The 24486-nt window shown below is 38.0% G+C and overlaps 1 protein-coding gene across 5 annotated transcripts in view; it reads right to left on the reverse strand.

Annotated features, from left to right (window-relative positions):
• Positions 1-24486, reverse strand: part of Itgb8 (integrin subunit beta 8) — an 83156-nt gene that overhangs the window by 52995 nt on the left and 5675 nt on the right. For 3 of the 5 annotated variants that reach the window (XR_011366887.1, XM_069996123.1, XM_069996126.1), the window contains exon 2: positions 1673-1758. Coding sequence is in view for 4 of the 5 variants with exons in the window: in XM_069996123.1 (XP_069852224.1) it covers positions 1673-1758 (86 nt within the window). In the remaining variant the exon portion in view is untranslated. Of the gene's footprint in view, positions 1-1672; positions 1759-8251; positions 8303-24486 lie in introns of those variants that run through there. The other 2 variants (XM_069996127.1, XM_069996125.1) reach the window with 2 other exon arrangements.

Consider the following 24486-nt stretch of genomic DNA (forward strand, 5'->3'; position numbering starts at 1 on the left):
TCCCTGAGATCCACTATGAAGGAAATGGCCTTCAGTTGACACAGGTTGCTATCTACTCTGCCAGCAGCTACCTTCCACACCCCCTTCTTCCACAGTAACCTATCCCTCTGAATACCCCAAATCACTCCTTTTGGGCAGGATTAACACTTATTCTCAGACCTATGAATTTTCTGACTTTTGGTATAGATTACAAAGATGGAGAAAGAGTCCCTTTGTACCCAGATGTAACAACTGATTGCTAAATGTGCTTCTGTGCTATCTGTTCAAAGTTTCTCCTAAACTTCTGTCATTAAGGCATGCAGCAGCCAAGGCTGGGTTAGCACAAGCCTCAGGGCCAAGTGGCCCATTAAACCAGCAATGGAGTAGTGGTTTAGGATCAGGAAATAGCAAGTCATGAAACATTTCTTTCATAGTAAAACCTATATGCCAACCCCAAATTCAAGATTTGTAATAAAAAGATGCTCAAAGAATGGAGTTGATTTTGTCTTGTCTTTGGAACTGATGTGATGGGATCCAGAAACTGGGATCTTCTCTGTGGTGCTGTCTGGCCATGAGGGCTGATATCTGATCACTGGTGCAGCCAGAGGCATTTCTAGGGGGTTTCAGACTTCCCATTATCCAGATTGACTTTTAGTCATAGCTGCTGTTTGGTGAATTTCTCCCTTACTTTAACCTTGACTTGCTTCCTTTAAAAAAAAAAGTTTCCCTTCCTTGACTACTTTTAGGTTTCTTTCTCTACCTTGAGTAGACAATGGACAAACAGGAACAAGGGAGGGTGGAAATATGATGGTGAGTGCAATCACTGAGCTAAATCAAAAAAAGACAAAACCTAGAGATTTATGTCCATGTCAAAGGGCCTTTAAAAGCCTGTCTGATCCAATTTCCAGGAGCTACACACTTATGCAAAATTACATAGGAAATCTTATAAAGAAGAAAATCCAGTTTAGTAGATGGCTCTTTGGTAAAACTTATGAAATATAGCTATCTGTGATTGAAGGTCTTTTTTTTTTTTAAAGAACTCATAAATAAATAAAAGTCAAGAATGCTTTACTTAGAATGTTTTCATTAAGGTTTGTTTCTCTTCAAAAACACAAATCCTGAATCATAAACACTTTCTGAGAATTTCCCAGAATTTAATTGTATACTTTCTTATGGCCAAGATCAGCCCAAATTGATGCAAAGTGTTAAGAAATGGAAATTACTTAACTTCAAGTGTTTTAAATAAAAGCATATGAAATGCACCAATGAATTGTCTTGCTTATCTTTACTAAACAAGTATAAGGGACAAGCCCAATTTGGGTGTATGCCTCAAGCTACAGCAAGAATTTTACAGCAAAGTCTATCAAACTGTGAAAAGTTACTACTTGCATTTGCCAATTTTCTCTATAGCCAGACAGAAAACATAAACTGGTTTCTATTTTATTTCAAAATTTTCAAAAGTATAAACTGGCTTGTAGTGTATTTCCAAGTTTTCCTTATAAAAAAGTTACTCGATTATATATTCAGCCAGATGTGCTGTTTGCAAGCATCAAGCCAAATAATTTCCTGATGCTCACTCAGGATTATCTTTCCTTTTCCTGATGCACCATTAAGGCACAGAATATTAGTGCAGTGAAATCATGCTAGAGAGACAGTCACGCATAAGGAAATAAGAAAGAAAGGAAAGGCACACCTTCTGAACACACCATCCACATTCTGGACCCAAGGCAAGGCACCTTGCACACGATGCTGCATTTGAAGATACACATCTACTGTCTTCTGAAACAGAGGATAAGAGGAACCATTATGGTTTATTTTGAAATTAGGCTGTGCATGCAATTCTTAGCACATCTTGTAAATGAAATAATATGACCTTTTATTTCAGTACCTGTCATCACATAATGTATAATTTCTTAAGAAATAGTTAACTTGCACTCAAATAGATACCTAAATAATGACTGGTTCTGTGAAGTTGGGAAAATGATTAAAAATGTGATTTTAGTCAGATTTTTGGGGCTTTGGCTTAATTTTTTTCTGCAATAGTAAAGGATCTTCCTTATTCTTTAGTGCACTGAAGTCTAGTATTTCATTTTCCCTGAGCCATGTTGGTGTTTCTCTGGTTCTAAGGTTTTCTTATAAAAATGAGCATATACAGATATAAAGTCAATTCTCTATGTTGATTCATAATAAACAAAGCTTCTGAGAAGTAGTCTTGATGGACTTCAGGTAGAAGTGATTATGTTTCTGTTGGTTATTTTGATGTGAACAGAACCAGACATAATGGCATTATTCAGTATTTTAGGAGTATAGTAGTTAAACAGAACTGAATAAGTTAAGTTAATCCAATTTAATTTTTTCCAATTGGATCACATGAGGAACATGAATAATAATTTACTTTTCCGTGGAATCCTGTGCTGGACTATCTTCTTTTTCTTTTTCTTTTCTTTTGTCAGTCATGGGGCTTGGACTCAGGGCCTGGACACTGTCCCTGAGCTCTTTTGTTCAAGGATAGTGCTCTACCACTTTGAGCCACAGCACCACTTCCAGTTTTCTGGTGGTAAATTAGAGATTAAGAGTTTGCTGGACTTTCCTGTCTAGGCTGGCTTTGAACCACAACCTTCAGGTCTCAACCTCCTGTAGCTAGGATTACAAGTGTGAGCCACTGATACCCAGCTTGAATATCTTTTAATACTGTAGTTATACTTGGAAACTACTTGCATTTTTCATCTACTAACTACTTAAACTATTAAAACAAAGTTCAGTATAGATTTATATACACAAACTACAATCTAGAAAGAGTCACGCAACATTTTATGTCAGGTTTTAATGGATTGACCCCATGTGTGCTAGAGTTTATCGTTTAACAATAGGTATATGAAGGCCACTGGCAACCCCAGGCTGATTCTATCACTCAGATTCACAGTATATGAGGCAAGCATCCAGGTTCTAAGTCATTCACAGTCCAGGTGAGGAGAGAACCCAGTGAGGAGCACAGAGTGACTTTTGAAGTTGCCATGGGAACATGGCAGCAGTTGCTTGGCACTCTGCTTCAGAGAGGTGCAGAGGAGTGAGGGAGGAGGGTATCTTTAAAGATGGTACCCTAGAGGCAGTGACATCTGGGAACTCTCTTCACCATTTCATTTTGGGTTTTTAGACCTGTGTTTATCTCTTTAACAGTGTAGCAGTCATTCAAGAAAAGTGTGTACATCTGTGTATGCAACCACATATGGACAATGGCAATTGAAAGGGATAGGGATCATAAAACTCCCATTCCTTCGTTTCTCTTTTTCTTCTTCTCTTTCAATTTTCCCAAACAATCTGGAACCCAGGATAAAAGCAGTTCTGACTTGGATGTGTCATACCAGGGTGTTGGCAGTGGGCCCAGAGGACAGAACCACAGAAAATGGTGCTAAATACAAGAGAGGCCTGGCAGTGAGTCCCCTGCTCTGCATTTCCCCAGGTATGGTTTAGATTAATTGGAACACATTCTTCCTCAACCGCTCTGGTGATCTATTATTTACACTCTATCCCCTGTATTCTGTCTTTTTGTCCTCAGCTTTTTGACAATGTTCTTATACATTTTTTTTTGAAAGTTCTTCATTTGTGTTTCCAGATCTGGCCTAAAATTCCAACAACTAAAAATAACTTATATTATGGGCTTTCTTTACTACCAGCTTGGCCATCTACATCTGAAGAATCTCTAGCCTAAAAAAAAAAATCTTCCATCTGGCTTAGTCTTCAAAAACATAAAAACTGCTTATTCCTAAAATATTCAGAAGAGTGAGTGACCTTTGCAATTTTGTTCCCAGAAAGGAAACCAATATAGGTCTAGAAATCAAGCAGGCTGGAAAAATGCTATGGTATGAATGATTCCCTGAAAAACATTTGCTGAAAACTAGTCTCCAATGCAATAATAGTATTAAAAGGCATGACCTTCAGGAAGTGGTTGGGTTGGAGGCTCCTCCTTTGTGAACAAGATTGGGCTTTTAGAAAAGAGGCAACCACACAGTGGTTGGCCCCATTTGACCTTATGCTTATTTGCCATGTGAAGGCAGAAGGTACTCAGAAAATATTGAGTGCCAGCACCTTTATCTTATATTTCCCATCCTCCAGCACTGTAAGAAATATATTTCTTTAAATAATACATAAATTACCTAGAGCCAGATAATTAGTTGAAGCAAACATGATGGAACCTAACTTGACCTTTACAGTCCACTAACTTTGACTCCACCAGAATATGGAGTGAATTCTATTTCAGTTCAGAACTTGAACAAGCCTCTCATTCATGGATAGGATTTTTGCATTGACAGTTACAAATGTAGAATTGTGGAAGGAAAGCTGCAGAACCTAGGACTTTGGTCTTGGTTTGTGATGGTTATTGGATCCTGTCTTGTTACCCCAAACTCAAGATCTTGCTTCTTTAGCACACCTGAGCTATAACAAATTCCCAGATACTGCTTTCTTTCCTGTATATTATCTTTACTTTAGAAAGTGCTGGTGTTAGGCTTTATTCTCAACTTCAGAAATCCAAGGATGATAACTGAGATGCATAGAGACTTGGTTCTGTCCAATATATACCACTTTTCAGGGTTGGCATTTCTCAATCAGCACTACCGGACTAAAGATCCTATAAGTGGATGTGGAGGAGGTAGCCTTCCTATTCCACAGAACTGCAGGAAGGCCATAAATTGAACTCCAGGGGAGCAGTGTCAGGCTTTATTTCTGGAGAGTGTCATGGTTACATTTCACAGAAGGCATGCCAGATACACTCTGACATGCATGGTTTTGAGGAGTTTCTTTTTTTATTTTAAAATATATAAAAGATTGAAAGATTCAACATGTAAATATGACACCAATTATGGCAATTCTTGTTACTGGATAGACAAATTATTAACAGTATTATTAACATGTATTGAGAATCCTCTTCCTTCTCCCTCCTTTTATACCCCTCCCTCCACACACACATACAATGTATCCTTCTGTGGGAGTAGAAATCTCTAACCTGACCACATATCAGTGCACCACTGCTGTTTACAGACACTGGCATTTGTCATCAGCTTCTGGAGTCGCTCAGCTCATTTGCCTCCCATCCCTAAGCAGGGAAGTGTTTTTCCTGGGATGGTTTCTTAGCAGCCCGTAACCTTACCCTGACAACTCATTGAGTGTAAGTCTCAGTGGCTCTTCTTTCCACACTGAGGCTATAATTGCTGCTTGTTCACCCATTTATCCAGAGACCTTGTACTAAGAATCCTGATCTTTGTATTTTAGCACTGCATGCTACGACAAATGGATATTTATTGACTCTAGTAAAAGTTTTTAACAAAAAACTAGAAGGATAGTATTTTAAACTACAAAACTTTAGAGATTTTGTGTGTGTGAGAGAGAGTTATAGGGCTTGAACTCAGGGTCTGGGTGCTGTCCTTTAGCTCTTTCACTCAAGCTACCACTCTACCACTTTAAGCCCCAGGTCCACTTCTGGCTTTCTGGTGGTTAATTAGAAATAAGTTTCATGAACTTTACTGCCTGAGTTGGCTTTGAAGTGCAATCCTCAGATCTCAGCTTCCTGAGTAGCTAAGATTACAGGCATGAGCCACCTGCACATGGCTGGCGTTTTTGATTTTTTGTTTTTTTTTAAATTTTTTTGTTTTATGTCTTTTTGAATCCTGTGCCATTAAAAATGTGATTCCTTGCCAGGCACTGCTGACTCCTGCCTGTAATCCTAGCTATACAGGGGGCTGAGATTTGAGGACTGTGGTTGGAAGCCAGCCCAGGCATGAAAGTCCATAAGACTTTTATTTCCAATTAACCACCAAAAACATGAAGTGGAGCTGTGGCTCAAGTGGTAGATTGCTATTCTTGAACTAAAACACTCAGGGATAGCACCCAGGCCCTGAGTTCAAGCCTTAGGACTGTCACTCACATACATACATACACAGAATGATTCCATCATAGAAATCAGTAAAGGACTTAGCCTGCTGCCAATTAGTACACATATACTAAATGATCCAATTCCTTGCCCTATGAGCAGAAGCTGAGCTGGAGTCTTACTTTTTCTCATTATGTTATGTAACAGAGATGACCAGGTAGTATCATGGTTACTAAATGGTTCCTGGCAAAGAAACTTCCAAGCATCCATGGTGTTTCCAATTACTAGGCTAATTATTTAACATTTCTAGTTGGGCACAGGTGGTTCACACCTGTAATCCTATCTACTCAGGAGGCCGAGGTCTGAGGATCATGGTTCAAAGCTAAATCAGGAAGAAAAGTCCATGAGACTCATCTCCAACTAACCACCAAAAACCCAGAAGTGGAGCTGTGGCTCAAGTGGTGAAGCACTACCCTTGCACCCAGTCATAATTCTGAAAAGTAAATAAGTTAAATAAATACATCTCTTAGAATAACTTCCTTTTCTTCACATTTTGCAATGTAAACATTGACTGAAGTTGACTAATTTTGGTTTCCCAGAATTAGTTGTCTGTAATACATGAAAAAATGACCTGTACAGCTGCTTGTCATAAAAAGATAGTAAATAACCATCAACAGCAGGAAACAGCACACAACTACCAGGAAATGTCATATTCGGGACACACACTTCCCTATTTTTGTTTCAGATGTTACCATTGATTTAGCTCATTTTGAGTACATTTAGTCAATAGTAGTGAGGAGAAATAAATGTACAAAAATACCCAAACAAAAGAGAAGAGCAACATAAAAAAACAAAAAAACACCCCTTCAAAATTAAAACAAGGCAGCAGAAGTTTCTGTGTTCTGAGGGGAGGGAAAGGGAAAAAACAAAATGCTTAAATAAGGATACAGGTTGACCCATTGTAACAATGAGAGGTACAAAACACTATGTTGAAAACTAACTTTACAACTTTGGTGGGTGGGGGGTGTAGTTGTGGAGGTGAGAGGGAAGGGATGGTAGAGGGAAATCAGAGGAGGCAACAATGCTCAATAGGAAATGTACTCATGACCTTGCTCATGTAACTGCAACCCCTCTGTACAGCATTTTTACAGTAAAAAATGTACAAAAAAAGTTCTATAAAAGTTTTCACCACAAACCTTCAATATAATTTAATTAATCCATGTAGTTTTTATCTGGCAGAAGGTACAAATAAGATCAATAAAAAAGATAGGCTCCGCTGGGCACTGGTGGCTCACGCTTGTAATCCTACCTACTCAGGAGGCTGAGATCTAAGGATTGAGGTTCAAAGCCAGCCCGGGTAGGAAAGTCCATGAGACTCTTATCTCCAATAAACCACCAGAAAAACCAGAAGTGGTGCTGAGAGCTTGCCTTTAGCTGAAGAGCTGAGGTACAGCACCCAGGCCCAGAATTCAAGGTCCACTACCAAAAAAAAACAAACCAAAAAGATAGGCTCTGATATTCACAAGGTTATCCTAGATTTTCCTATGACTCAGTAGGAATGATTTGTGAAGTACACTGTTTTTATCTAGGCAGTATTTCTTCCCTAGTTGAATTTAGTATACAAATTAAGTAAAGCTTGAATAATTGTATAAAGCTACTTCCTTAAAAAAATCAAAGTCCACACTGGAATCACAAATACATATTCTACTGTGATAATACGTTGTCAAAAGCTAGACACATTGCTTACATGTAATTTTAGAATATAATTTTGGAATTATTAATTTATATAAAGTATATATCTTATCAATTCTACAGCTACTTTCAAAGTAGAGAATTCAGATTACTGAAGCTATTACACAAAAATTTAGTATACAGTATCATTTAATATAAAACTTAAGAAAAATTAAACTTAATGTGTTCTAATCACTTGCAATTAGCTAGTTATGCCAAGCTTTTATTTGAAAGTTGATAAAGATGCCTACAGAAATAAAAGGAAGGGTAGGGCATTGGTGGCTCATGTTTGTAATCTTTTCTATGCAATTAGGCTGAGAACTAAGATCTAGGAGAAGTCCATAGAATCTTATCTCCAACTAAATAGCAAAAATCCAAGTGAAGATGTGGCTCACGTGGTAGAGCACTAGTCTTGAGCAAAAAAAGTCAAGCACATGAGACTCTTGGTTCAAGCCACAGTACTGGCATTAAAAAAAAATAAAACTAAACAAACAACAAAATCTTCTTTCTTTGGATAAGGGGATCTGAAGAATGAAAAAATACTAGCTGGTTAGTATTTCAGAATGATAGCAAAATAAGGAGAGTGAGAAAATGGTACAGCTATATCCATCTCTTTTTGTCCTTAGGTCTACCTTGGCCTTCATAACTAAATATGATAGAAATCACAGTACTTACTAGCATTTCTCATTTGCTGTTTTACTTAGTGTTTTCAATAGAGGAAATGTGACCTCAGTGTTGAACTATACAAAGAAGTATAAAGAAGTGTTAAAATGATGATAATACAGCTGTGTTCTGGCTTTATGCAGACAGGCATTGGCTGGAGGCAACTTATTGGAAGTGGAGTAGATGGGAATGGGCTGGAATGGGTTGGCCTCTCAGACCTTTCTGACTTAGGTAATTCCTTGGGTTGGAGACTCATTCTTCTAAGAAGGTGACAGCAAACTGTTAACTATAAACAGTCAGAACTCAGATGCCCAGGGGATGAGGACTCTGGTCCTGTAAAAGAAGTGTGAGTAGGAGGCTATCCATAGACTACAAAAGCTATCCAATACTACTAAAATTGCTATTTGTCTATCTGCTTTTACTGACCATATCTTAGATTTGTTAAAGGTAGCATTGAAAGGACCTGGAATGCCACACATTTCAGTCTGCCTTGTAATGCTACTAGTTTATGACTAATTGTGATAGCTAAGATAAAGCCAAAGTTGGTTAACAGGGTTTCTGCTACAGATTCTTGAAATAGAAGTTAATTTGCTCTTTGCTTGCCTTGCTTCTTCCAGCCTGATACATGGATGTGATGTATTAATCTACAGCATCTATATTTGGACCTGAGAGAACTTGTCTCATAGACACCAATGGTAAGGACACATAGATAAAGGGACCCAAGCCTTTCATACTATCTCGGTGTACCTGTGCAGAATGACCCTCAAAACAGCACTTAAACTACAGCAATCTTATTCAATTCATTTTTAAGAACCTTTCTTACTAGAAGACTATACAATTATAAACTAACAAAATTTCAATCTCGTTTTGGAAGATAAATGAGGAGAAAGACACCAGGCAGGTGCTGGTGGCTCACGTCTGTGATTGTAGCTACACAGAGGCTGAGATCTGAAGATCAAGGTTCAAAAATCAACCTGGGAAGAGTCCATGAGACTCTTGTCTCAAATTAACCAGAAAAAAAAAACCCAGAAGTTCAGGTGTGCCTCAAATGGTAGAATGGCTGCCTTTAAGAAGTAGAGCATTCACAAAGAAAAGATGAGCTTTTTCATACTGATTTGGTTTCCTTTCTACTGGGAAAGTAAGAATCACTAGGCTGTCAGTTTATGTGAGGATAGATACTTAAACATATTTTATGAGTCTAATACTTGGTACATCTCAGCATCTAAGTTGAAGACAGTTTGGGAACTTAATTACTAAGGTTCTTGTAGACCTTAATTGCTTATACTTTTAAGTAATCTTCATTTCCAAAACCTATTGATTTCGAAAAGTAATATAATGTTTGCTTAGTGAGATACCTTCATATTAATCTTGCTGTTTCAAAAGTGTAAAACAAACATAGCCACAGTGATATTATATTTTTGTAATCAGGTTTTCTGATATTGCATAGTCCTACTGATTTATTTGAAAGAAAATCAAGTGTCTTTCTTGAAAACTGGATGTAGATAAGAAGATACAGAGTTAATACTTTATAGTGGCGGGGGGGGGGGAGGTGCTGGGGATTAAATTCAAGTCCTCATGCACTGAACATTCCTGTTCATGTCTAGTGCTCTACAACTTGAGCCATGACTTCAGCACAGCTTTTTGCTGGAGTCTCAAGGATTTTTCTGCCCAGGCTGGCTTCAAACTGCAATCCTTTGATTGAAGCTTTTTGAGTAGCTAAGATTCCAGGTGTGAGCCTTAGGCATACAATGGAAATAACATTACTCTTATCAGATTCAGAATCACTGTATTCGTTTACATTCTCTTGCTCATGTCTAAACCAACTTTCAATTCAGCACATATTCCTTTTGCATCTAAGTCTGAGTAGTTCCTTACTGAGTAGAACTTCCTTATTGTGACAGTATTAGGAAATAACACTAATCTGTTTTTGCTTGTTTAAACCAATTCCCTCCCCCCAGTCTGCTTTTATTATTAGTAACCTTTAGGTTTCATAGACAAATTTCAACCTTCTCTTTATGTAGCAAATAATTCATGTAGTTATAATAGGGTTTTACTGGCATAAAGATTTTTGGAGAACAAGGGGGGAAAAATAATACCTTTCTACTCTGGGCAGGTTAGGAAGTGTCTGGGCAATGCTTACACATTCCCCTGGTCTGTCCTGCCCTCTTTGGGGCAGTTCCAGCATGAGTCAGACTTTAAATGGGTTGGAATGGCATAAATCAGAACTTTATTTCATGATGGGATTTGCAAGAAGAACCACCGGGCAGCCACAAATGACATTCATTTGTGTTGAAATTGGTCACCACAAGAAAGTCAGATGGGATCATATCAGAATTTTTCATTGTAATCCATTTATCCAGTTTTCCTTTTTAAAAAAATCTCTGGTTGTAACATGTGTTGCATGCCTGCATAATTTATGTTTGACCCTGGGTCATGTACCTTGAAAGGGGAACTATTCATGGTTATTCTAAATGCACAGAGTTTTGATGGTGTTTAATAAGTGGTATTAAACAACAAGGCAATTTATGTGGTGGTTAGAAAAAATTCTGAGAGGAGAAAGAACCCCATATGTTACCATTAAAGACATCTCTCCATATACAGATTGGCCCAGATTTGGTTTGAAGGAGAATTAAGTATAAAAACATAATGGCACATTGTTTATTTTTAATTCACACCCCTTGTATCCTTGTATGTCTTGATGTCTTGATATATGCCATTTGAAGTATCAAGCAGATAAAAGGGCATAAAAATTATTTGTCCTCTAGGTATCAATGGCTTATTCCTGTAAGCCTAGCTACTCAAGAGGCTGAGATATGAGGAATATGGTTTGAAGTCAGTCTGAGCAGAAAAAGTCCATGAGACTCTTCTCTCCAATTAACCCCGCCCGCCCCCCCCCACAAAGGCAGTCATGGAAGTATAGTGCTAGCCTAGAGTGAAAAAGCTCAAGGACAATGCCCAGGCCCTGTGTTCAAACCCCAATAATGACACCAAAAAAGGGGGGGGTATTTTTCTAGGCTATGAAATTTCTTGGGTGGGCCAAATGGTCATACAATGTACAGCCTGAATAGTGGCTGAAGGGGTCCAGTTCTGTGCTCACCTGAGCACATCAGTTTGTCTTCTGATACTTCCCTGGTGGAAATGTATAAGAACGTCAGAGACATTCAGGAAGCTATATGGCTTTTCTCTCCATAGCTGCCCTACTTCATACTTAGGACTTCAACATCTCAAGACTCAAGGAGAGTTCCTGAGGCCCCTCTGAGGTAAATGCTGGTTAATGCTACATTTGTCTAACTTGGAAAAGCAATATTAGGCATGTGCTTTGTTTCTTGTTTTGACTGGAACCTTTCCATACATTCCAACTGTCCTGTTTATGAGGCACACTCCCTTTCTATAAAAGCCAAAATATTCACCAGTTTCCCACTCTGTTCCTCTAAATAATGTTTTCAATTCAACACACAAGATCCAGACTTCTGCGGGGCTCTTCCTCCTTTCCCCTCTTATTCTGGGCAGGTATGGATTTTCTTTCTTCTATTTGAATAAAAACAAGTTTTTTTAATAATAGTCTTTTTCATGCCAAAAAATTAAATATGTTGATTTTTAAAATGCCCCAGGATAAACTGAAGTTTTTTCTTACACTGTATCTTTTAAATCTTGAAAGTTACACTGCAGGTATGCGCTTGATTAATGATAAGGTACATGGCAAGAAATTTAGCTTTAAGTAAAATAAATATATAAATAAAAGCCAAAGTAATTTTTAGCTCACTTAGAATTTGACTTTCTTCCTATTACATTTCAAAGTTTGAATAGCTGAAAAAATACTGATACTACCACTTGAAAAATCAAATGCATCTATACAATAGAATAAAATTAGGGAAAATAAAAAAAACTAATGAATATTTGCCACATGATCATTCTGTGTTGGGTGCCTTATCAAGCACTTTATATGTATTATCTCATTGAAATTTATAAAGAACACAAAGAAGAAAGCACTGTCTTGCAGAAAGCCCATTTTAAGAGATTAGGAGCTAAAAAGTCCAGAGAGGCTAAATCTCACCCCATAAGTAAATGGCTAGTAAATCCAGGGATCAAGTTTGAACCCAGTTCTGACTACAGAGCCCTGTATTCACAATGACATAGAAACAATTTTTGCAAAATATAGCTAAAAACTCTTTAGTGTTACTATTTTGGTCCTCTTATTCATCCCTAAGTGATGACTCAGTAATAATCCCGAGTCCGCCAAGGCGTGTGTATGTGTGTGTGTGTGTGTGTGTGTGTGTGTGTGTGTGTGTGTGTGTGTGTGTTACTAGAGATTGAACCCAGGATGTCACACATGGTAACAAGTACCTCACTACTTGAACCCCAGGAAGATAATTCTTCAATACAAGTAGTCTGTCATTACTTTCACTATCATCCAAATAATCTCATTTTCTCACTGTAAAAGCAAGGAAATCCTTGCTTTTTTTCCTCCCCAGCATAAGATCTGCCAGGGAAGGCCCTTGTGCCAGTCTTGCTGAAGTCTCTGGGATCTTACACCCAGTAGGGTTATTCTGTACCTCTCTGTTTAAATATCTCAGTACCCCTTTCAAAATGCATTTCATTTACATGCACAAGGAACTGGAGTTTTAGCGTGGAAGTCCTAGCCTGGGCTTTCCACTGAGCTTATGGAGCAGATTGGCTGGCAATTGGTCAACAAGAGGGATGGGGGAGGAGGAGCAGCTCTTTCACAACTGTGCTTCTCCAATGTCTTGCCAAGGAACCTAGGGAACAGCACTGAGCTGCATGCTAATTAAGAAGAGCCACCTAAAGTGGTGTTCCAAGTTGCTGTTTCTATTTGTGAGTTTCCAGTTATGCCTTGGAAGCCAAGCCTGGAAGGTAACTTGTTCTTGTCCTAATCCTGCTTAGTTCACTGACCTTGGCTCTAACCTTGACTTGGTCGTGGAGTTCTGGGCAGGTTCCGCTTCCTGGCAGATGAGGTAGAGAAATTGTATTGGCTCTTTAGGCCTGTGATCATTCACTGAGCTGTGACAATCATCCAGAAAGCAGAGTGTGTGTTAAAATGACCTGATTGGCGGACAACATTTGATTTATAGACACAATTCTGTTCACTTATGGGACTATTTTAATTGATAATAGGCTAGGTTTAGTTTAAAATGCCACCCCCTCAAATCCATTGTGCATGATATAGAATGATTATTCAATTTTACATTTAAAATGTTAGCAAAGCGATCAATCAAACTAGGGGGGATGGGAGAGAATCTCTGGTACTACAGCAGTTATTTCACAGATGTGTGTATGTCTATCAACACCTTCACCTTAAAACAGATAGTTGATTATAACAATACAATTTGCTTATGAGTAACATTGAAAATTAACTTAGATGGAGCACTACTCGTCAAATAATCAGTGCATTTGTGAAAAAAATTTCCTCCTGATGGTATACAGAAAAGCACTAAATTGAATTACATAGTTTTCAAAAACAAGCCACATATTATGTAAGGCTTTTGGCTTAGAGATCACTTAGTAATTAATTTCTAACTAATTTACATGTCATCTTTCATTCAGATTAAGAGGTAAATTACTCAGATGCTCTTTCCTATGGACTGATATTAGTTGATGAGATGACTTGAAAATAATAACTTTTTAAATTAAAAAAAGAATTTATAATTGACTTGGAATTTCTTTCAGAGTCTCAGCAGCTTGGAAAATTGAACCACTGGTAGTAATCCTAATGTAAGTTATCTTAGCAATTAGTATTATCACTAATGATACTAGTCTGGCTTAAACAGAACTGTCTTTATTTTATTTATTTTCATTTATTTTTTTCATTTCATTTATTTTATTTATTTGCTTATTTATTTGCATTGTGTTTATTTGTAAACCCAGGGATAACTTCTATTATTTGCTGGTGTTTTTTTAAAATTTACTAACAAATGTTAATTTTATATTTTGTTCTCTAAATTATGTATCCTCAAGCCCAAGAATAAGTCTAAATATTTATTTTTGTCTAAAATTTATATGATTTGGATGCTCAGGCAAAAGGAAATTCTGAATTGAAATTAAAAGATGTTAACATTACTGTATTTCATACAATGTACATAATCTTCTAATACTGAATTCCAGGTTGTCTACTTGCTAAGTAAGTGCTCTACCACCTAAGCCTAAGCCATGCCTCTGGCAGTTGAACTTTTTCAATTATTCTTTGTCCAATTTTATTTGATTGGCTGGTATTTGAAAAAGAGATATATATGATATATATACATATATGTACATAGATGTAACATATATGTGACAGCAGAATTCATCATTTTTATGATTTAACATTGATACTCTATTTTCAATACTCTATTTCCAGATTTCCCATGCACTTCCCAAGTAGTCCAACTACTGTTTTCCCTTTATTATAACTCAGCTATACTCAGAGATCCTTGACTCTTGGGGAAAAAAAAAATATCAAACAGGGCTTTATTGTTCTCCTGGCTCTCACTGGCTCTAGCATTAGGCCTCCGTCACACCTGCCATCAACACTCTTCTATCCTTCTATTCCTCACTCCTCTACTCTCCTCTATTCCATGTTTACAGTTGGGATTGATATGCCTATCTCTCTTCATTCTTATCAACTATAGGTGCTTTCCTAAAATTCACAATGTATCATCACCTTGTTTAAAGTTGTTCTGCCTTTGCCACCATGCCCAGGACTCTGCCTCTATCATACAATCTCTGAGTACAGCAGACACCATGGTATTCTCACAGGTCATGAGGGCCACAGGTGAAGAAATCATGCCAAGTTCTTAGACTTGAAAAACTGAAGAGAAGCAGAGTAAGTGACAAATTCAAGAGGAGGCAGAGAATGGTGAAGAAGGCAGGAGACTAAGCAAGGATTCTAAAACATAACACTGAAAGTTAAAAGATGCAGATTAGACACAAATAGTGAAGCCTAAACAACAGGCTGAATCTTAGTGTCTGCAGCTGCCTTGTGGATCTTTAAGTTTACAAAAAGACTGAGTCTTGTCCACATTTCTTTCTCACTTCACCTAGGTCCTATACCTTAGTCTTTTTTTTTTAATCTCTGATTGAATTACCATTATATTTTTGTCACACTTATTATTATTTATTATGTATTATATTATATATTATATATTATTATATTTATTCTTCTTCTTAAACTTTCAAAAGTTTTTATCAAATCTTCCCACTTAAGATATGACCATAATGTGGCTTTGACTTCATCTGCATGCATTTTATAGAAGTCACTAAAAAATAGACTATATGGATTGTAAAACTGAAGTACTAAGAATCCTCCATTAACAAGGCTCTAAACTCTAAAATTTTATGAAAGGAGAAGGAAAACAAAAACTAAGTCTTAACAATGATAAGACTGAGGTTCTTCAATGTATCAGAAAATATTAGTCCATCTGTCTGATTCAGAAATCTATAGTACTATAGCTCTAAGATTCAAAGAGGCCTCCCAGCCTCCCATCACTACTTGGTACCTGGGATTCAGATGGACCCTCAGGGGTAGTTATCTTGCTACATAGAACCTTCTCTGATCCCAGAGCAGCTAACCTGGTGCCATATACACTGAAGATGTGCTGAAATATTTCCAACATTGATTAATACATCCATGAGGCTTTGCAATTCTCATCCAATGATAACTATGGAACTTCTCTAAATACCAAATGAAAGACAGAAAAGAATACATATACATCTGAAAAGAGAAGGAATAGAATGCAAATGGCCACAAAATTTAATGAAATAAAATGTTAACATTCATATGTACTCTGGGTAACCAGAATTCTTCTTATAACTGTCCTTCACCTCCTCAAGGGCAGCTCTGTTAGTATTACGAAAAGCTCATTGGTTAGAAGGAAGAATTGGAAAAGGGTTTAGTCAAAAGAGGAATAACATCATCATTTGGGGGTAGAGAGCAGAATTTCCACTTCCTTAGGAACTTTGAAGTGTAAGGATATTGATGGCATTTCTCCATCCATATATGTTCTGGCAATTATTTAATACCTGTCATTAAATCATAGCATTGTGTAAGATTTCAAGGACACAGTCTCTGTCTGTGTAAAACTTACAGGGGAACAGCGCAACCCCATATAAGACAAAACCTTAAGAGGTGTACCATGAAAAGGAACAGGCAGGGCATTATGGCTCAGATTACAGGAAAATGTCACCTCCAGGAGAGATAAGGAGGGTCAGAGAAAACTTCCTTGAGGAATTTCCTGCATCCTTTTATTACATGATTGCATCCTTGTTCTGCCTGGCTTCCAAATATACCTTGTCTGTGAAAAATCACACCATACTGTTAGGATGCTGTGGAGGGTCAGTCTGTTCAGGTGAAACAGTAAATTGACAGATAGCAGCAATCTGTTCCTACATCCTTCCTACATCCAACAGTTTTAGGTTTAAGCTTTGCTGCCTGAGCCCATTTCATTCTTATTCAGCTCCCTTGTCTCAGATCTTTTCTTTTCCAACACTTAAGGTCCCTTTTAAGATGCAGCCCTATTGCTTCTGCTAAAGACTCCCAGTTGGCTTTAAAGCTATGCAATCAAGTCATCTTAGAATCTGCAATGCAGGAGCTTCTGTATCACCATCTACACTGTCTCCCTGCCTTCTCAGACTGGTGCTGTAGATCCACTGATTCATGCAGCGATAGATGTATTTATCTATCCTATCAGGGTTTTTGGAGGCTCCCCTTTACTCTCAAATAAATGACCTCCCAACCCTAAATGGAGTTTTTCTAGGTTTCTGTGCTGTGACCATTGATTCCTTGCCTTCCAGACACTCCTGAAGCATCCAGATCTCCACCACGCTTCCCTTTTGCTAGCTAACACATTAGAAAAGACGTGGATAAGAGATCTCTTATCAAACCGGGCACCAGGGACTCATGCCTGTAATCCTAGCTATTTAGGAGGCTGAGATCAGAGGACTGTAGTCCCATGAGATTTCTACCTCCGATAACCACTCAAAATCCAGCAGTGGTGCTGTGGCTCAAAGTTGTAGAACACTAGCCTTAAGGAAAAATAGCTCACAGGCAGAACCCTGGCCTTGAGGTCAAGCCTCATGACTGACAAACAAAGAAGATATCATATATGCCAGGGGAATGTGTGTGATTGGCAATGTTCTCTCAGATTCTTGAGTTTCCTGACAGTCTTCCAGTGTTCATGCTACATCTCTTGTGATCTTTTGGATAGAAGAGATTACAGTATATCTGGGCACAATCCAATAACCTGGATTCCTATGACTAACTCATTTGGACCCTCTTGGACCACTTGCTATACAGTAGTCTCATTCTCAAGGCTCTGGAGAGATTAGTTAGCATGGCTGAAGGTAAAATTCTTGGGAACACAAAGTATTCCAAGGAAAGCCAAATCGCAGAGCAACACTATGCTGGAAAAGCAAGCTTACAAAAGTTAAGTTAATTTAGTATTCTTTGGGAATTTTTTTTTAGAGCATACAGTTTCTTGCTTGTCAGTCAGCTCCCTTCATGAAGATGTTCAAGTGGAAAGTCTAGTTAGTAGGTCCTCTGTCACCACAGCAGCATTACAGAACTTGAAGACCCAGTTCTGGAGGTTTATGTAGCTGAATAGTCCTTTGAGTTAGAAGTATCTAGTTTGTTCAAAGGACCAGGAACACTTACATTCCTCGTATGTGATTTCTTTTTAATTGAGAGGAGAGGATGGAAAACCATGCCAAGCACTGATAGATCACATCTGTAATCCTGGCAACTCAGGAGGTTGAGATGATGAAGATCTTGGTTTGAAGCCAGTAAGCAGGAAAGTCTGTGAGACTCACCTCCAATTAAACACACACACACACACACACACACACACACACACACACACACACAGCTGAACGTGGAGCTGTGGCTCAAGTGGTAGAGAGCTAGCCTTGAGCAAAAGTGCTCAAGAACAGCACCCAGGGCTCTGTATTCAAGCCCTAGGAGCTGGCACATTTAAAAAAGGAATTATAGGACTGGGAAGGTGGCTCTGTGGTAGAGTGCTTGCCTTGCATGCCTGAGGCCCTGGGTTTGATTCCTCAGCACTACATAAGCAAAAAGAAAAAAAGCCGGAAGTGGCGCTGTGGCTCAAGTGGTAGAGCACTAGCCTTGAGCTGAAGAGCTGAGGGACAGCGCCCAAGCCCAGAGTTCAGGCCCACAACTGGCAAAAAAAAAAAAAAAAAAAGGAATTATAATTACCTAATGTAAGAGAAAAAAAAGTTCTTGGAACTTTATGCATGAAATAAGAAGGAAAACAGTGATGTCTCTGAGATGAGGCATTTAGTCAGAAATGGCACTTTTCAGCTTTTGCCTTCAAAATCAAACACATCTCTGGGAGGCAGAAGGTCTCTGACTTTTCATTAGTGGTCCTAAATCAGTTTTGACTTGAACAGTTTGTCATCGGATAATCTATCTTTAGGGAGCAGTGAGAGTTGAGATCAATGCTGCATTGACCTCCAGGTATTCAAGGTCAGCCCTGGATACTTACATTACCAGTCCTATTTAATCCAGTATGGCATGTGGGGCAGCATTCTCCATCCCTAGGAATGCAATGCCATGCTACCTGCAGACAAGCCTGCCCCTCCCTCCTCCTCCAACATCTCAGTCCAGCAGATGTCACCAAGTATCATGTGGTTTGAAAGTCTCTCCTATGGCATCAATATGCTACGTCCTCTAAAGTAAGGTTGATGCTAATTCCATTTAGTCTTTCTATGTCTATTATCAATCACTAAAGTCCAGCTCTGCGATTTATAGGTCTGTCTGCTTCAGAGCTCTTATTGTAGCACTTTGCAATAAAAACCTTGACTGAAACACTTAGGACATCTGAAACGGTAGCTTCCTTTTTGAAGTTTGTCGATTTGTTTGTCTTCAATGTTACCACCTTCCGGATGGTTCCAGACCTTGGGTTCCATCCATGATTTGTTGAGAGTTCTCTATTCGCAAATTATGATCCACTGGTATTCAGTTCACTAAAAATTCAAACCAAATACATAGGAAGACAATGGAGCAGTACCTTGGGAGATGTGCCTTGTGCCTTGGACTAAGAGACCAGCTCCATCCTTTTTCTGCCAACAATACAAGTCTGTTACAATGAGTTCTTTGTTTCCAACTAGAACATCCAGTTCTACAGCAGTTCCTGGCCACCCCACAACTTTCCTGCCTTCTTTGTTCTACAGCAGTCAGTGAATACCTTACATGATTAGGCATAGCCAGCCTGGCCTTTTAGCTTCCCTTACAGGCAAATAAGAAAGATACTCCCCCTTGTTTGGCACTTTTTAAGGTACATTCTGTCAACTCAGTTCTTATAAAGGAATTTTGACTTCTGAAATCCCTTAATGGTATAGTGGTTACTCTTTATTCTATAAGAATCAAGTGTCCTACCCAGATCCTTTCCCTACTTAGGACATATAACAATTATCTAATGAATTAAACTGAATATATGACACTCCCTGAAATCAGGAGAAATGCATGTATCTAGGAAAATACTTGCAGTTCTGTTTCCAAGGAGATGATCTTGGAACTTCATACATGTGTGCACCAGCTGTGGCTCCATTTAACATTGACATATCTTGGAATATCTATGGATAGGGGTGCTCCATTGATTCCTGACACCTGTTTGAGACCATGGTCAGAAGAGGGCTGGAGCTGGACCAGTGAAAGCCAGGATAGAAGGCAGTCCATGAAGGTGATTCAGAACGCTGAGTCAAACCCACATAATTATGAATTTGGGATCCATTACTTATTAGCTAAGAGAACTTGAAGTTTTTTAACCTTTCTATAATTAGCTTACCTATAACACGGCAGTGATGGTGTATAGCTGAGAGGGCTAGAACACTAAGGGACACACTATTTCATATTGCATGTCTAAGAAGAGGCTTGGCCTAAAGAAGTCCTTTGAAACATTTGCATATTGTTATTCTTTCAACTCTAGTACAGTGTGGTCATAAAACTGTAGATACTTTAAGTCTGAGCTAATAGTGACTAGCTGAATTAGATGTCTTTTTCTTTGTTTCTTTCCTTCTACATTTTTTTTGTTTCCTCTCCTCCCACCAACTGTTGCATTTGTTTTTAAATGACTACAAATTCCAGTTTGTATAATTTAAATAGAAATCAAGTTAAAATCAACACTGTGATTACCTGATCAGGATTACTTCTCATACTTACTTACCAACAATGAAAACAAGATTACAGAAATATTTGAAGCAAAGAAAACTTCACAAGATAAGATACAAATATACAATGTCTCTGCCAAATAATGATGGTTAAATGTTTTGAAGGATTTATATAGGCTGGGCATCCTCAGGGACACACAATATGAGAGAGACAGACAGAGAGAGACAGAGAGAGAGAATCTTAAAGTTCCAACTCTCTGAGCTATATACTGTTTGTACCATGTAATAGGGAAACTAACGATAGAGAATAACTTCATCAAGTTCTTTTAGCTATGAAGTAATGGACCCAGAATTTACAACTGTGTGCATTTGTCTCAGCATTTGAATCACCATCATGAACAGGTGACTGGAGTTTCTTCCCTGGCCTTTCAGGATCCAGCTCTAGCCCCCAACTATAGGTCTCATTAAGGGTAAGGAGTGAGTGGAGCACATCCATCCACTGATATTTCAAGATTTATCAATGTTAAATGGAAAGCACTGCTGACCACATGTGCATGAGGTCTCAAGGTGCCAAAGATTTGCCTGGAAGGATCAAGGTACTGCTTTATTGAGTGGACTGAACAAGCAAAAACAACAGTCTTTCATGGTGCAGCCCAGTTTTAAAAGAAAATGCTATTTCCCTGAGTTCAAATTCTGGTAAGGCTTGGAGCTGATCAGACTTATTTGCTTAGCTATGCAATTTTAAGCTACTCTCAATGGTCCTCACATCATTCAAGGATCATTTGCTCCAAATGATTTATTAGGGCCTACTGTGTGCCAGACATTTGAAAACAATGCAGACAACAGTCCCAGTGTCTCTCCACAGGCAGGTCACTGAGGGGTTGGAGGCAGGGAATGAACAAAGCACAGAGAGATAAGCATGCAGTGCTTTGGGAGGTAGCTAAATGTCCTATGGAAGATACCACAGGTAATGGGAGCCATGGGCAGATTCTGAGTACAGAAGGGAGATGTGGCCAGTGGTTTAAAATAAAGGGATTGTATAAGAAACTTATATAATAATGGTGCTTTCAAGCTTTCTCCAACTAATGGCTTCGTAATAAAAGACAGGAGCATATCTAAAAAACTGTTGCAGTTAAGAGACCTGTTAAAACTGTTTACTTTTTTATCTAGTATTAGCCCCTTATTTATTGCTTTATCACCCCTTTGCTGAGTTATAACTCTTTTTCTACCTAGCCCTACAGGAGAATTTGATTATCTTCAGTAGAAAATGAAGAGGATATCTCAATGCAGTGATTAGCTTGAAACCCTGGATGTATATTTACTTCTCTGCTTTCCCAGAAGTTAAACTGTAGAAAAGATTGTGGACCATGGAGACAAAGAGTTAAAGAAGTTTAAAGTCATCTTATTGGAACAGTCTCTGACTCCTGTATGCAAAATAGCAGCCTGCCCTTGGTCTATTCCATCACACACACACATGTACACACACAAGCATGTGCATATACATGTGTCCTTCTTAATTAGAACATAAATCCCACCAGAGGAGTACTTTGTCCTGGCCTCTTCTGTGTTCTGAGTGCTTGGAACTTAGCATCTGATATCTCAGCATCAGGTGGCTGCCTGATGTCATTAAGAATGTCATGTCATTAAGCCTAGGATAATACTGGAAATGCTAAGGTTCCGTGGGATACCTCCTGCTACATGTGGCTAATCACTGCAAACTCTTACAGCCTAAAGAATACTTAAGTTAAAAAAGTTGTTTGGGGTAAAAACAGTAAGCATTAAAAAATATAATGTATGATACAGTGTATGATGTAGTGGCTCCATTCATTTAGGAACTTGATTAGTCCTGTGTGATTGCTGGCCTGATTAGAACATGAATCTGTCCTTCTGAATATTTTTGACTGAACTAGTAATAGGCTCCTTAATTGAGAGTCTCCTTTTTATTTTATTTTTTCTCTCACAAGTCATACACATCGTTGACACATGGGAAATCCAATGTGCTACAGGGAGGCAAAGTTTTACCCCCGTGTGCTCCCCACAAAGCCACATGTTTTCTCTTCCTTTCTCACTCATATAGAGACATACTTTGAAAGTGAGCTGAGAGTATCTGGGAGCTTCCATGGAAAGTATGTGGTGACCAAGCTGATAACTAGAAATCAGAATCTTCCCCTCTGGTTTCTCTGAGGTGGAGGTGAGGGGTAGGGGGACGAGGACAAAGTTTCTACAATTATCCACATTACAGTGGGGAGCCCAAGGAATAATCAGGCAAGGCCTGTGTGGCTAGTTCTGTGTCATCTGACAGGTCATGCTGACTATGTGACATCCAGTAGTTTCTCAAAGAAATTGCAAGGCAGTACAATGAGTGTAAATCCTACCTCTTCTCACTAGCTATGCATGAGTCGGCAAGACATTGTATCTCCTCTGGCCTTCAGTTTCCTTGCTTCTAAAACAGCAATTTGAATTCCAATTTTATCACAGAGTTATCGTGAAGATTAAATGAATATGGGTAGTAATTTTAGCCGCTGTAGGGTATAGAAAGAGAATTAAGAAGTACTATGTACATCTTTAGGGGTTATAAATCCTAAAATCTCCATGGAAAGGTTATACTTTTGATGATTTACAATTAGGTAACTTACTTAAGAAGTTTAGTTTGTAATCATTCAGTATAATACAATGTACCACAAATTAGCATGAGTGTTATTTTTCTATAGATTATTTTTAATAGCCAAGGTGTAGTTGATAGAATGTTATTTCAGATGTAGTTTTGGAACTTGCAAACAGCCTCATAGCTTTCTGACGACAAACTTGACACGTGCAGACTTGATAGAGCAACAGGGACTAGAGTTGTGAGGACAAGAAGGATCGAGCAATACAAACAGTATCAAATACATAGTTGTCAGGTTATTCAATTAATGTATATAAACCACAGATTTTATATCAGTTACTTATTTGTCAGCCTCAACAATACTCAAAGGAAAGCATCACAATGGCAGAAGATATTGTTTCACCAGGACTTTTAAGGTGATCTGAGCGCATCTTTACTTAACACAAAGAAGACTTCATCAAAGGCAAATAGCTTACTGCTTTTTTATTTAAGAAAAGTGGATGGTGTTTCCATAAGGCCAGGGCCTATTTATTAAAGTTTAAAGAAACTTAGATCAAAATAGCAGCCACTGTCATCTAGTTAAATGTTCAATAAAAAAGCCTAAAGAATATTATAGAGCTAGACTAGGAACTAAACTATTTATACCTGTATATACCCAATTTACTTAGTGGAAGCAGAACATATCTAAACTCTTAAGCGACAAACATGAGATTATCTTAAATGCTCTATTTTTCATATGGCAATATCATTTAAAAGTGAGCACAGGAAAACTGGAAGGACAATATATTGTTCTATCATGATATTTCTCAGATCTCATGGAACATCCAGAGACAAAATTTATCTGCTTAATAGCCTGCCTTAGATCTTAAAAAAATTCACCCTCTTTTCTGTGCAATATCTTTTGACATCCATTGCCTTGTTATAATGCTAACTTATTTTGTTTTCAGTCTCTAATCAAGGCATAATTAACTTGACAGGCATATAAATGCATGAGTAAATGATATAAAACTTGCACATATATTTAAAAAGTATCAGTTGGTAAAAACCGTTTTGAGCACTTTATCTATCTTGTTAGACCTCCTTTTTAGGGATTATACAATTACATCCCTGAAAAATATTCTATACTGTTTATAATTTTCCAACAAAACATGGATTTAAAAATGACTCAGTTTTGATTTTAAGTGGACAAGAAAAGTGGACACATTTAAGTGGACAAGAAAATCACAGCAAAATTGACATTATTAGAAAGCATTTTTAAGTTAATGTTTGAACTAATGTAGAAATATTTTAATTATTTTTTCCTTTAAAATATAATACATCTTGGCTCTCAAGTTTATCTGTTAGAAAGAGAGACCTGTCTTGATAAGAACAGAGAATCATTCTGAAACTTGAATAAGAAGAGATGCCCTAATTTGTTCTTTTATTCTTCAACAAGTGTGTATTGGAAGTCGATATTTTTCAAAGAAAGAGAATGAAGTACATCTCCTCATGCTGACTTCTAGTTTGGGGGTTGGGAGGAAGGAGGGAC

Source organism: Dipodomys merriami, unplaced genomic scaffold (assembly GCF_024711535.1).
Source record: "Dipodomys merriami isolate MVZ:Mamm:240054 unplaced genomic scaffold, mDipMer1.0.p SCAF_5, whole genome shotgun sequence".
NCBI classification, from domain to species: Eukaryota; Metazoa; Chordata; class Mammalia; order Rodentia; family Heteromyidae; genus Dipodomys; species Dipodomys merriami.